At 42.7% G+C, this 14,953-nt stretch overlaps 1 protein-coding gene and 1 long non-coding RNA gene across 2 annotated transcripts; one reads left to right on the top strand and one right to left on the bottom strand.

Moving 5' to 3' along the window:
- Nucleotides 1–1,672: 1,672 nt before the first annotated feature.
- LOC147195223 (spindlin-Z-like) lies at nt 1,673–5,620 on the bottom strand. The gene is made up of 5 exons (XM_086129984.1): nt 5,507–5,620; nt 4,671–4,712; nt 3,569–3,828; nt 2,960–3,193; nt 1,673–2,695 (listed from the first exon to the last, which is right to left on the bottom strand). Exons 2-5 carry the CDS (start codon nt 4,688–4,690, stop codon nt 2,490–2,492), a joined length of 720 nt encoding a protein of 239 aa, XP_085986110.1. The 5' UTR covers nt 4,691–4,712; nt 5,507–5,620; the 3' UTR covers nt 1,673–2,489.
- Nucleotides 5,621–5,738: 118 nt separating this feature from the next.
- LOC147195222 (uncharacterized) lies at nt 5,739–8,195 on the top strand. The gene is made up of 3 exons (XR_015102874.1): nt 5,739–6,070; nt 6,149–6,284; nt 6,918–8,195. It is a non-coding gene; the product is annotated as an uncharacterized LOC147195222 (long non-coding RNA).
- Nucleotides 8,196–14,953: the final 6,758 nt, after the last annotated feature.

Raw genomic sequence — 14,953 nt, 5'->3', positions numbered from 1 at the left:
ATCATGACTAAACAAAAAGAAAAAACAAAACGAACGCTTTTTATTCGGCTGTTTCCAGGATACTGATAGGATCCCCAGTTCTTTTTTTTTCTCCGCTGGGCAAACAAGCTGCTCGAACACCAAGTCACGCCCGCCTCATTAGCAACACGTTACATACACCATCGCGTGATTTTTAAACATCTCGATGAAAAGTAAAGACCGTTGCGATTTGTTTACTCTACATATTCGTAACCTTCCCAGCTATCCATAAATTAAACGGAGAGTGACGAAACCTACATCATTTTAATTAAACACACACCATGGCTTGTTTCATTCAGGCTCGACCGGGTAAGTCTACAGATCGAGGCCATGCTGAGTCTTTTTAGTCTTTTTTTTTTTAACATTAAACCGGTGACTGCCTTATGTTGCTAGGCAACACAAAAGAGTCAAGTACATTGGTTCATTGGCCAATAAGAATGACTGCTAAGTTTCAAGGTTTTTGAGGGAGGTCGTCTACGAATAAAACATTTTTTTTAAAAATGAACACACAGAAAGGGGGGTGGGGAGTTTTTTCTTTGGAGTTCAGCAGTGAGTGTCTTACCAAAACCTTTGGAAAAGAAAATATTCAGCTCAGGTGTTCAGAGAATAAAAGGGCTTCTCTACACGCAAGAGGCCCCCGCGCGGCAATGCTTTTGCGAGTGTAATCAAGCCTGTTTGTACGTAGACAATCAATTTGAAGTGTACAACACTACACAACCCCACACATCCATCCATCTTATTTTCTGTATCGCTAAATTGCTAACCACCAGGGCGCCATGATGCCCGTCACAAACAGTGAAGAATTCGCCCCCCCCCCAAAAAAAAGCTGCTTCAAGCTGTTTCATGCCACTCGCTAGTTTAAGTATACGCCGGTGCTGTCAAACTAAACATCAAACAAAGAATAACAACTTAAGTACTTAACCCTCTCATGCACCCTGTAACCTGATAACATGGTAAGATGCCCACTGTAGTAACCGCTGTCCCTCAAAGGGTTCAAATTGGCACGGGTTAGGGACACAGCCTTGCCGTGAGCTGCAAAAATCCGCATCTAATTAACACCTAACCAGAAAGGTTTTCGAATTGCCTCTCGATACTACAAGATGACCCAAGTTTGAGAACCACTAGGAGACACGATTTAATCACTTCTGAAGTTTATAGAAGAGCTGGTGTTCAATAGTGTCCTGTGATAAGTCACCAAATAACTCAATTTATATGTACTGTGCGGTTATTAAAGGGATAAGGGGAACTCATTTTCAGTAGTCCTGTCTTGTGTTCATTCCTCCGAGGGTCACAATATTACTTTGACACCAAATGGATTGGAATGACATTTAGCGCAGACAATCGCCATCCAGAGAGGATGAAACCGGATTCCGTTGTTGATCTTTGAAAGCTTTTTTTCTCCCTCATGCTTCTCCGAGACTGACATTTGGGGTTTGAGATGGATGCCTGCGCACGTATGAAATGGACTTTAGTAGTAAAGACACAATTGATTGTGGAATGGAGATTGCATTCCAGCAACATGGTGGCACATGTGGTCAGCGCGTCGGCTTCACAATCACATACGTGTACTGGATGAGAAGAGTGGTCAAAAGTGGATGATACCCCCCGCCCCCCACCATAATAAAATGTGTGAAAGAATCACGTGGAGAGAAAATGATTTTCAAACATCTTTGATTAGCTTCATAAAAATGATTCCATTCATATTTACAGAACAATAGTAAGCGGTTACAATATTTTGAGGCCATAAGCGCACAATTTAGTTTCAGCAAATAATGATTGGCTTCAAAACGAAAATGTTGGTCGCCAATTTAACATAAATAGCATGGAGCACAAACACTGTTGAAGCAGACATCAACATTAGTATATATATGATATATTACTAGAGAGTAGAAAACTTGCAGTTTACACAATAGCACAGAAATATTATACAGTTATTCTTTTTTTTTTTTTTAAATCTGTGACACAATCAATTTCTATACAATTCAACTGAAATCTTGAGTTCACCGCGACGGTCAAATCGGCACGTCACTCAAAATGAATAGGACTGATATTCAATTGACCCAGTAAGACACGTAAAAGCACAACAGGAACAGCCAGATATTCCGTATGAAGAATATTACAATGCGTGAAATTGTAAGAAAAAGAATTTAGTGTTGAACTTGGCCCTACCGAAGAATTCAACAGCTCTGTCACCTGCTGGGCTGTACAACGGTTGTATTTACATTGAAAATGCCTTCGTTGTGATTGACCGTCCTCAAACTGGTAATGCATGTGAGGCGAGGAGAGGAAATGAAAGATTATCTTCGGCAACAATTCCTTCCAGCTGTGTGTGTGTGTGTGTGTGGGGGGGGGGGGGGGGGTGTCGGGGGCTGGGGGGCGGGGCCTTTGTCGGGAGGGGGAAAAAAAGTCGCTAACACTTCAACCGGTAACGACTGGCCGAGTCAAAATGGCTGGGGCTGTCAGTACTAGTCCTAGGTGGTTTTAACCAGGTCGTAGACGTGGATGTGGACGTCGTCGTCGTATTTGATGTAGTACACCGTGGGCTTGGCGGGGACCTGATAGATGACCAGGCCTGTCCTCTTCAAACCGTTATCTGTGACGTACTCGACCTGTTTGCCCACGAGGCTCTCTGGCTCCTCCCCCGGCTTCCTGTCTGCTGGGAGCAGGTGTTTGTTCTCTGCGCGGTGGACAGAGAAGGAGGACGACATTTTGAATTATAAACACCAGCAAGAACATCTGTACGCCCTTTACATGGCAGTAACATCTCACGTTTCATCGTGACAAGCAAATCATTGCCCCCATCTGGTCTCAACTTCAGCTCGGCGGTGAACCCGTGTGGCCTATTCACCTTCTCATATATATTTTTTTTGTTTACATGTTTTTGTGTGTCAATAATAGCCCGGGACGCCACGAGATGTCGGAAAAGCCCCGGTTAGGCTACCTGATTCAGGAAGAACACGCAGATCGCCGTCCTTGTAATCGTCCCACAGCTGGTACATGTAGAGCACGGGGTCCTTCTCGTAGGTGATGTAATACCAGTGGGTCATGATGGGGGCCCGAGACAGCACCATGCCTCTCCATTCGTTTTTCTCGCCGTCCTCCTTCTCAAACAGATGTTCCACCGCCCGTCCGACCAGCTCCTCCGCCCCAGGAGGCACCTTGATCTTATTATTCACTGTGGGAAAGACAGGACAACTTAATGAGCCTGCTGACCAGGAAACCGTTCGGATGGAGCGAAGTGCTGACAAAGCGCCATTTGCGCAACGATCAGCTGTTCTGACGCTGTCACGTGCATAAAGCGAGCAACTACAATAGCAGCCAGGTGAGCGCTGACATTGTTTAATATACTTCCTCTATGGTTACTCGACAGATATTTATTGGAAATTCAGTCAGACAGACACAACATAAAGAACAGAAGAAAAAAAAAAAAGTCAAAACGGGATATGTCAACAATAACGTTACATCGAAGTTGGATTTCATCGAGGCAATTCGACATCCTATGAAAAAGGGACACAAGTAGCAAATAGAACAAATGTGTCGTGATACTCACCGACTTTCTCGGCCAACACCTGCAGATTTGACACTCGACTGTCTTTGAACAACTCGATGCCATAGACGCAGTCGAAGCCGTCGTATTTGACCATGTATAGGGAGCTGTTGACGGTCAGCCGTTCCAGAACCGTGCCTTTCCACTTGGTCACGTTGCCCTTCTCCCTCCAGTTGTGCTGGATTCTACGGCCCAGCAGGTTGTCCGGGTCGGGGCTCAAAGTGGAGGCCGAGCTCTCGCTCAACTCTTCGCTGCTACGCTTCCTGTCAGAGCAGTACTGTGTCAAATACTTTGGGGTGATTGTATTTTATGCCTTTGTAATGAGGAAGTCTTCAGCACAGAAAATGAATTTCAATGAAATTATTTTCAACTCATCCCTTTTGATAGACATTGTGAATGCACTGACACTCAACCAGTTTGTTACCATTTTTAGTTCAGCTGCTAAATGATCTCGGTGGCATTTTAATTTCATGACACTTCAGCAGCACATGTTCATGATGCACGATCATCACTTCAAAGATGGCGACGATGAGATGGCAGCCTGTGATGTGAGCGCTGCTCACATTTTTCTTCGAGCTTGCGTTTTTCCACACTTTTTGTTTTTTGGCGTTCATTGTGCACCATATTACTGTCTGCCGTACATCACATTGTACATCTGTTTGTTCTAAATGTCATTATTTGCATTTGCTTTTATTTTGCTTTGTTTTGCTCCATTGTCTGCAGCCACTTCGGCATTGCAGAAGAGAATCGGTTCTCAATTGCCTTACCTGGATTTATAACGTTTTAATAAATTGATAAAATACTGCCCATTTGCTAGATGGCTTGGCTTTGGTTCATAAGTGAGCTGGAGCCTGGGTTGCCAATCAATTACAAGACACACATAGTTACTTTCACACCTGTGGACAATTTAGAGTCTTCAATTCACCTAACATGCATGTTTTGGCGATGAGGGAGGACACCGGAGTGCCCAGAGACAACCCTGGCAATATACGAATAAATATGTTTTATCATTTATGTTGAACCAAAGTCCCTTTACAAATCAGCTCAATCAAAAATAATTTTCTTGCAATCCTTCAGCATCAATCAAGCTTGCTGGTGAAATTACCTGCCCCGCTTCTTTGACATGTTTCCATAAAGTCACACAACCCTTCGAAACACAAAAGACACCAGTTAGTGACCATGACATAACCAGTTTTCTCCAAACCACCCATTGATGACTACAGGCGTACAATGTTGGTCTTTTAATTGCTGCAAAAAATGTCTTTGCGGACAAGTGTCCTTTACAAATCTCATTCCATACGCACATTTGAGTACGTGCAATTCAAACACTTGTCTACAGGTTTACAACTTTAATTACACATCGTTTTAAATTGCTAAATGTGCACATTTCTTGCATTTGATGTACCTTGAGTGGACTGTTCACACACGCTTCAAAATCATGACTTTACTGTAGCACACATATGCAAATGAGCCAACTGTCCGGATGTAAACATTTACTGTCAGAGCTAATTGCTAATGCTAACTATTGTGCTTACTGTAGCGCCGTGCGGGTTATTCATTTGTGCACATTACAGAAGGCTGCCTCGCAAAAAAAAAAAAAAAGCCTAACTTCACAATGGCTAACGTTAGCCAACTAAATTGAATGTCGACGTGTCGTCGGGAATGAATAGGATTGTGAAAATGGGACGTAATTAAATGCGACGTCTTTTCTCAAGTGAGCAGAATGAGAAATTAAGTTGGAATATTGCGCCAACATTTTGCAAGTAAGCTAACTAAACAAAAGGAAACGCATCGCCATGTAAGCGGTGATTTTCTATGCGGACTATAGCTACATTTTTAAATGGATAAAACAAGGACATGCGGAGAGGAATTAGTTCATATTTTAAAGCATCTCGACGGGTTTGTCAGGTGAGAGCTGATAGAATAAGACGTTTGCCCTACCTGATCAATATTTTTACGTGTGTTTTCCTATGAAGAACAGATTCCACCACCTAAGGTAGGCTAAATAAGGAAACGAATTTAAGGACTACAATTCCCAGGATCCAAACATTCGGCCGTGATGCATTCTGGGATAAACACTGCTTTGACGTACTGCAGTGTTTCCGGGTTATGTGTAGTGCCCTGTTTCGCAGAAAACGTCACGAACACCATTTTTCCCCCCTATTATCACACAGTATGTAAACATTTGTTGAAGAAATAGATATGTACCTTCTATAATAATGTAAAATAGCTGCCATATACAGTACTTGTTAAATAAACAGCCGCGACCACAAATTTCACAATATTGCTTAACTGTTGTAGGCTTGACTGTAGATTTGCTAATGTGTTACTGTTTATACATACATTATTTTGTCATTGTTTTGCAGGGGTGTCAAACTCAGGTCCTGGAGGGCCGCTGTCCGGCATGTTTTCCAAGTCTGCCTGTTGCAACACACCTGATTCAAATGATCAGACCATCAGCAAGCTCTGCGGAAGCCTGACATTGAACCTGTTCATTTAAATCAGGTGTGTTGCAACATGGAGATTTGGAAAACTTGCCGGACAGCGGCCCTCCAGGACCTGAATTTGACACCTATGGTTTAGATTCGTAGGTCGTGTTCCTGGGCACAGTTTTGGGTTGAAGTCAACAATTCCGCCACTAGATGTCACACTGAACACAATATCTCCTGCATAAAGCCAATGAGAAAAAAAACCTCGAGCTGATGAGTTGAGTGGTGAGGTAAGTGAATGCTTTTCCTAGCTGCATTGGGGGCTAATTTAAGTGCACCCTTTGATAGGGATGTTTAATACACCGATTATATAAACTGAACAACTGTACAAAATCACCACTATCATTCAGTAATCAAAAAGCATTTAGAAGCAAATACAAGCACTGATGAAATAATGAATCCTTTATTGGTTCTCATTTTTTGTTTGTTTTTACACCAAGTTCCATGTAAAAGAAATGGATAGTTTTCCAAGAACCATCATCAAGACCAACATTCAAATACAGTAACAGAATAGACGTTTATCAAAAACAATACCATGGTTTTATTCCTAAGAACTCTATGTAATATTAATATAAAGCACTGCACGATTAGGCACAGTTTGAACATTGCCACTACGTTTAGATACATGAAAAACAACAAAACATTTTGATCAGATATTTTTTTAGTGGACTTGCCTACAGATGGAATTCAGTCAATTCTGAAAAAAATGTGTGATTCAGTGTTGTTTGACTGCAAAGCTGAAAGCCTTTGTGAGTACACCAGTGTTGTATTGACACAAAGCTGTCCGCCGTCCAAGGTTACCTCCTCTTGTCCTTGTTGTCAGAGCTACAGAAAAGACCCAAATCCTTCTCTGTTCTCTACAGGAATGAACCAACCTTCTTTTGTCTACAACGAACTGGACACATTAGACACACATGACTCACAACATCCAATGAAAGGTGGGGGTTTTTCCCTCTCTCTCTGTTATATGCAGTGAGATTATACACTGCAGAGTTGTAAAGTCAACCCAAGGTTAGTGTGTCTACATATGTGTGTCCATTGATTAGTTATCTCTATTATTAGCCAAGTGCCCAAAGTGATTGGAAGTATGATACCTTGAGAGGGATGAGATGTCATTGCTGCAACATACATGTCTGGAAAGTAATCCAATACTACTTTGACGTGTGTGTGTGTGTGTTTTTCTTTTGTTGGGACTCATATCGTAAAATTTTTTTAAAATGTTTTTTTTTTATGGTGAAGGTACTAACTATGTTTACTTCTTTTACGTAATATTGTCATGTCACATGTCACAAGAGCAATTTTTGCAATGTACTTATGTTGTGCATACAGGTTTAGGGTCATTTTAATTGTGACAAACTGGCAGAATTCCTCATCCGTCCTGATTTGATTATTTTTTGAGCTTCAAATATTCCAGCAGATGGCGCTGCTCCGTCAATCCACAGTTATAAACGTTCGTTGTATTCAAGTAAACTTGGTACATGTTTCACAATATTTACAAATCATTGACTCCTTTGAGGGGGAAAAAACCATGCAAAATGCTGTAACTCATCTCGTTATTTTATTACATCTTCACCTTGTAAAAAACATACCTGTTAAAAACAAACAAACCTGTATCATGAAAAACAACTGTGTATGAGGATGCACATAGAAATACTGTGAAATGTAGTATTTTAATTTTTTTTTTCACTTTGGCAACATATGCATAATATGTATAGACTCAGATAATAATTTCATTATGAATACCTTGCATTCTCATTTGCTAGGAGAAATCACATGGTTCTTTTGCCTGAAGTAGGGTACACACTTCACTTTGACCCAAAAGCTGGACTAATCATAAATCCAGAGTCATGTAATGTTTCCATCTACAATGGTCATTGCAGTGGCATACAAATGTACTTTGTGAATATCTCGGCTGTGAATGGGTTACAGTAAAGTGTAACCAAAGTGGTGAAGACGACTGTCTGTGCCCTATGTGTTGTGTTGTGTTATTTTTGTTATTTTGACTTCAAAATGGCGCCGCGAGAGTGGCTGCCTTTCCAGCAGCTCCTATATTTTGTTGTTCTACTTCTTCCTTTCATAACTTTGCTGCTGTGAATCGGGAATTTCTCCATTGGGAGACTAATAAAGGTTTTCTTATCTTTCTTAAACAGTGGTTGCTTTCTCCTTCAAGACATTCCAAAAGATTTGAATGAAGTTACGACTAATATTTGTCTCATGGGTCTCGCTTTTCCATCTTCTCTCAGCTTCACGATTGCTTTTTAAATTTTTTTGTTTTGCTCATTTTAATAATCAATGCGGTAGATCATTAGTGATATCTCGTCTTTTGTTTGACTTTTAATGTCAATGCTAAAGGTCTGCAGAGCAAAAACAAATGAATTGGTCTCACCGCTGAAATATCTTTGGAAGGGAGTGCATTTTGGTACCGTTTGGACGCCTTGTGTGCGTTTGGTGCTGATGGCAGGGTGCGCTGAGGACACGTGCGTCTTAGCGTGGATGAGGAAGAGACGGAAGGAGAAGGACAGCTGGTTTGCAGCTTTACCCTTCCAGTGACTCAGCAATTTCAGAGATGAATTCTGTAAATAATCTCCTCTCTCCTCGCCTTCTCCCCGCTGACCTTTTCACGCTCCACCTCCAGCCCTCGCACCCAATAATCATTCAAGTCTCATTACCGAATTGCTTTTGGACACATAAATAACATCTCATCACTGTAATGACTCTCAGTTGGGGGTAAAAGGAGGACGGACTATTTAGAAACTCATCACATCCGCATTGATTGAGGTGGGAAATATAATGGGGTTAAATGGAGGGGGGTCGGGGAGAAACTATTAATCACATTGTGTTGGTTTGTGGTGGGATCTTCAGTTGAATGCCCATTACTGACTGACTGGCCTCGTGTGTTTAGTGCAGGGAGAGACGTCAGATGCACTCCGGTGGACAGAAATAGACTGTAGTGGGATATGTGAGCAGAGGAGAAGGGAGAGGCCCTTGCTATCCTGCCATCCGAGATAATGCAGGCTCTTCTGCACTGTGAGGTGGCGAATTAGAGCCCAAAGAGACAATGGGCTCATGTGTGTCTGTGTTTATTCTCAGTCACGGGGGTTGAGACGATCTTCCAGAAAAATGACAGGAGAAAGGAAATGAGTCACTTTGTGTACGTGTCACTAATTTCGGCTCTGTTGGTGACGATGGTTTGAGTAGAACGCGTGTAGATTTCAGTAGTATTTCTGCACAAGCCTGCAGCAACTTACAGATGATTTCACAGGTTCGGGGAACTATCTGAGTGGTTTCCTGAGCACACTGTTTTGTGTCGTATTGAGATATTTTTGCTCAGTAGCGTCCTGCGGTTTGTTTTTCCCCGCAATTATTCTAATTGATGAGATACAGTCGATAATATTCCCTTGGTGTCTTCAGATAATGTGAATGTGAACGGTGTTGTGGTTCACTTGAGGTTGCACAGTACAGTCACACAGACACAAACAAAGAAAGGCTTCACTAAACTAATCTAAGTGAGTCAGTAAGGCACAGGAATTAGTTGTTTGTTGTTCTTTTTAATAGAAAAAATAATATATTCCTGTGAGCATTGTTATACTCTCTATGTACAGTATATGTGTTGCTGCACGATTGGTGTTTATATATTCATTTTTTAAGCATTATAACACTGCCGCGCCATTTTTCATTTATTCGTCCATACACGTTGTGTGTTACCATTAAACTAGTTGACTTTAAAGCAAAGTTACGATTGATAAATACACTTTATTATTCTTTTGATAAACCGACCCCACAAGAAATGAATTGAAAAAGAAATTACCGAAGTAATGACTCAACATACAAGTATAAGAAATACACAGGGAGTCGATGCGTACTTGAATAGACATGTCACAATGCAGCTCGCATCTAAACCAAGATAACGTACCGCGTGGAACACATACATTTTAGTCACTTACAAATTGAAAGAGCGAAATCCTCGACTTGCTCTCCTAATTTTCCTTCACCCGATCACTCGTGTCGGCAATAAACACTTCCACCTCAACTGGCATTACATTATTGATAGGATGAGGGCCCAAGAGTAATCGGACATGCCAACAGAAACTGCTAATGTGAGGCAGTTACACAATCTTTTTTCCCCGGAACACGGATTTGGCGATTCTCAATCGACCCGTCAATGTCTCGCTCTGCACCTTTACACGAGCATTCCAACAATTAAACGTCTCCTCTCAAATAGATGCCTCGTTCTTATAAACACCTCATACTCTCCCCAGCTGAGCCGTGCTACTATTTTCTGCATTTGGTAAAAGGAGGAAGGATGAAGGAAAGTTCTCACAGGAGGATGGACTCGTTGCAAATATGGTCTGTGTTTCTGAAAGCGGAAAAACGCAAGAAGGATTGGTCATTAGACTGAAGGTTAAAATGGGGAGAAACTCAAAAGACAGAGGCACATTAAGGCTTGTGGGGTGGACTTACCTGAATTCTCTTTGATCCCATCAGATAGAGAGAAAGAGGGAGTGAGAACGTGGCTATTAGGGGGCACTCTGTGTAAAATGATGGATGCTGTGGGGTCCCCCCCCCCCCCATTGACAATTAAACTGTCTGCACCTCGCACCCAGAAAATGCACAGCCCACTTGACACATCCTTGCTCAGTGTCATCAATCTTCCCTCAGGCCACTTAAGATTACGGCTGGATCTTAGATTTCTACATAGAGGGTTGGGTTCCACGATAGTATTAAAAAAAAAAATCTCTGAATACTCCTCACACAGTTAACTAGCAAGTAGCGATATGATATGAAAACCCTCACAAAAAGGCTGGAGAGAGGATGACAACGAGAAATAGTTGATATAAATAAATAAATAACATCTTTTGTGAAGAAGTACTACCGAGCTGCCCTGGAGCAAGAGTTTCAAATGAATCGTGTTTATGTAAAAATGTGGTCTTGGGAAGCATCGGAGGGGTTGCTGTGGTCAGGGTTTCGCAAAATGTAGTAAGTGTGGAAATTAGTCCGTCAAAGCAACATCCTTGATGTGACAGGACCACAGTTCTGTGTGTGCGCGCGCGCGCGCCTCAATGTGTGAGTGTGTCGGCTCTGATGAATAGCCAGAGTGTCACAGAGTTTAGACCTTGACAGTGCAGAACAGCTGAGGTGAGTCAGAAGCCCGAGCTTTGTCCTGGCTTTCGTCACTTCAGTCGGCGGCTCAGAGCAAATATTATCAGTGGATGATGGAGTGAAATCAGTGTGCGGGGGACCTGAGCTTCCTATCGCGTGACGATTCCGGTTGAAAAAGCACCTGGTAGATTAATAACGGCGTTGCAAACACAGTTGTTGGGCGCAACTTGTAAATGTCGTGTGGTAATCACAGGAAACCATCGTTCACATTGTATCTTCCTATACGTTGTACTCTAAAAGTTTTTTTTTTTAGATCGTGTTCTTCTCATGTTCACTGCTGTGCTATTGACAAAAGGCTTCATGGGCATTTCTGGCTTGTCAGTCATAGGAAGAGTTTAGCAGAACAGATGTCGTGACTGTTTGCTTCGCCTGTTTTTGTTGCTATGGAGTTGCTGTGGCTCTTTTATGCTTTGTATCTTTTTTTTTTTCTGTCATATCGGCTTGATGTGTCCCAGTATATAAAAGTGGATGACTTCGGGACAGGTTGTCAGTACGTCGAGCTTTCTATCAGAGTGTCAGCTCTTCCGTTGTCTTCAGCATCCAGCCCTGCTCTCTGTAGTTGCTTTGTATTAACAATGATCAAGATTTTTACTTTTCAACTTCCGTATTATGTCTGCTCATGGGTCCTAATTTTGCTGCTCGCAGAAAGCCCTGCAGACGCTCCTCAAAATAAATAAACAAACAAACACATCAATAAATGACGGTTTAAATACTTGCGGAGATAATGTGTGCAGACTGCTGATATGTGTCTCTTAACGAGATGAGTAAAATCATATTTGCTCCTTCACCCCGACCCCCCAACTCATTTCTATGCATTGCTTGTCATATAAAATCATGATATATTCTCATGGGAAAAGCTTCAGCAATGTGTTCATAGATTCGTGGCCAACGAGTAATGCAAACTCCCTTCCTCCTTTGCGAATGGGCCAATGCGCGCGAGAGTGATTTACAGATTCCTGTGAACTTTAGGACGTCATGTGTCCTTGGACTAAGACTGCATTGATCCATCAGAATTGACTCTCTCTCTTTCTCTCTCTGCTTCTCTCTCTCTCTTTTTTTTTTTTGGTTGATATAAACAGTAAAACAATGTAGAACACCCTCAGGAGCCACGGGTGAGAGTGCCGTGATATATTTTTATCCAGATGACACGGTGAACGCGTTGCTTCTTGCTCTCTCTCCTACTGTTTGTTTTTCCTTCAACCATTTGAGCCTGACGCACTGCTCACATCCTCCCCAGCCTGCTTCACTGTCCAGTAACTGTGATGCTTATGCTGAGGCCTGGGGCTACTGGATGACTGACTTACGCACGCCCCCCCCCCCCGATCCTCCAACCTCCCCACAACTGCCTCTTTGCTTTATCAGCCTGCCTTGTTCACTGACTCATTCATGGACCTGGAGCTTTAACCGAATGCTAATCCTGATTTCAAAATTGAGCAGAGTTCTTGTGACACTCGCCAGCTGCAAAGACACACGGGGGTTCAGTGGGTGGGAATTATTCAGGAAGATGCAGTCCATAGCACTACAATACTGTATTTCGTAGCAAACAGTGAAAACAAAAATCACCAGAGGTGCCAAAATCAGTGGCACATTATTTTAACATATTTTTCCATATGTACTGTAAATAATAATTTCCTGTAACACATCTGATGACCTCCTCATGGTTCATGACTCAAATAGTTGGGAAACGCTGACTTAAGAGTCTATTCCTTTACGTCACATGTACGTACCCGTGCACAAAGTTTCATTGACATGGTAACACTGATTATGAATCTTTTTTTTTTTTAATGCATAATCCTGTTTGTGCATTCTAGATGGAGGTAAAAACAGTCATTCAGAGATAAGAAATCTTCCGGTGTCTCCCGTATGGCAACAAAGGAATAGTAAAAAAAAAAAAAACCTCACAAACAATGAAGACATTATTGAAGTCCCCTCTGGTAATAGAGTTTGATGGGCGGGAGGACGGCATGGATGAAATAAGCAAATGGCCCCGTGGAGGTAAAAAGCTATGAGGGTTGTGCAGGAGATGCTGATATGATTAATTGAAGTAGGACAGCCAGGGACACGGGAGAGGGCCGCCGCTGCAATGAAAACGAGGTAGAGGACAATCCTTGGATGTGTACAGTATGAAGGTGGACACGCTCACTACTTAGACTGTTAAATTTGTTGCTGAGCGGAATTCTGATTTGAGAAAGGTGCCAAAGCGACTGTGAAAAACGGTAACGTGTTGATTAAACAGCAGTATCCTTGCGCTGATGGGCCTTAGGTTGCCCACAATAAAAGGCCGCTCTAAAATGTCTTTCAGAAAGCTATGTTTTGCACTGCGCGAGGAAAATGGTGGTCACACCAGAAACTGACTGGTTCTCTGCCCCCGCAAACCTTCCCCCAGTCAGTAAAACTGCACATATTATAGTGTCTTTTTATCGTGGGGTGCCTGAGGCACACCTGTGCAATTAATGAGTTGCTGTAGCTGGATGGATGGATGGATCAAACGTGTCACTAGAGGAGAGGGAGAGAAAAAGAGAGGTAGACCATGTGTCACGTCAAGGCAGAACTGTTTCAACGCACTGCGGATGGCCTCGCCCACATTTGGAGCAACACAATGTTGAGCTCGGTGTTAAAACCGCCTCACCTTGAATGTAATTTTTATCATCTTGTCTCTGTGTGCATAATCACTGAAGATCCAGACACCAGTGTGTGTGTGTGCGAGTGAGTGTGTGTGTGCGTGTGGGAGGGGAGGGGCGTGTTTAAAGGAAACAGACGTCGAAGGAATGGGTGGGTGCTGCTCCCAGGCTGCTCGAGGAGTGTGTCCTTGGACTGCCCTCATCTCTGACGCACACACACCCACCCACCCTTTCACACACAGGCACACTCATAGACATTCGCACACACACACACACCACGGCCACTTCATTTGCCGTCACTTCACAAAAGACAAATACACAAAAAAACAACATTTGGACCTTCATATAAACACTTCATGTGAGATTCAGGCAAAAATGTACTGCACAATTACATTCATGTGTGTTGGCATACACACACACACACACACATGGACACAAACGGAGAAAGCCCTTAGACTGAGCTCAGACATCTCATCGAGGATGCAGCATAGCCCCCGTCTGCAGAGAGAGATCTCGTCTGATGTGGGGTGCAACGAGGGTGGAGGGGCCACTGGCTGATTTACAAGGTTGAGGTGTGTGTTTGTGTGTCAGGTTTGCAAGATCTTCGAGGATATGCACACACAAATAAAAAAGAAATCACGAAATAACAGCGACAATGAACAAAGGTCCACGCCCACACAGAGATCATTATGCCAATGCGCTCATCTTTTTATTGCACAACAATGTAATCGTCTTTTTACGAACGCCTAAAACAACATTGCCACTGACTGACACACCAGCTTATTGAGAGCGACCAGGGTGTGGCTCCATGTTGTCGGCTATAGCAGAGGTTTTGGACATGACAGCCGTTTTGGATGCAAGCTCAACTCGGGCCACACTGAGAGCAGCTTTTAGCCTGGATTGTTTGTCAACATTAACTTAGACACACCCGCACGCACCAGAAGATGGTTGCAAACTGCCCCCCCCCCCCCGACCCACCCAGCAAAGAGCGACAACACTTTTCCTGCATCACATAGTCTGTGCTGTTTTCTACATGTTGCTGGTAAAGTATCTCTGGTTGCAGAGCCAAGACTATGGAATGCTACTTGCATGTGCTCAAGTCATCTGCAGGAGATTTA

This window comes from Hippocampus guttulatus, chromosome 14 (genome assembly GCF_054856545.1).
Source record: "Hippocampus guttulatus isolate MCC_2025c chromosome 14, RoL_Hgut_1.0, whole genome shotgun sequence".
Lineage (NCBI taxonomy): Eukaryota > Metazoa > Chordata > Actinopteri > Syngnathiformes > Syngnathidae > Hippocampus > Hippocampus guttulatus.
The sequence above is the reverse complement of the archived record's forward strand: the minus strand, read 5'-3'. Positions and strand labels throughout refer to the sequence as shown.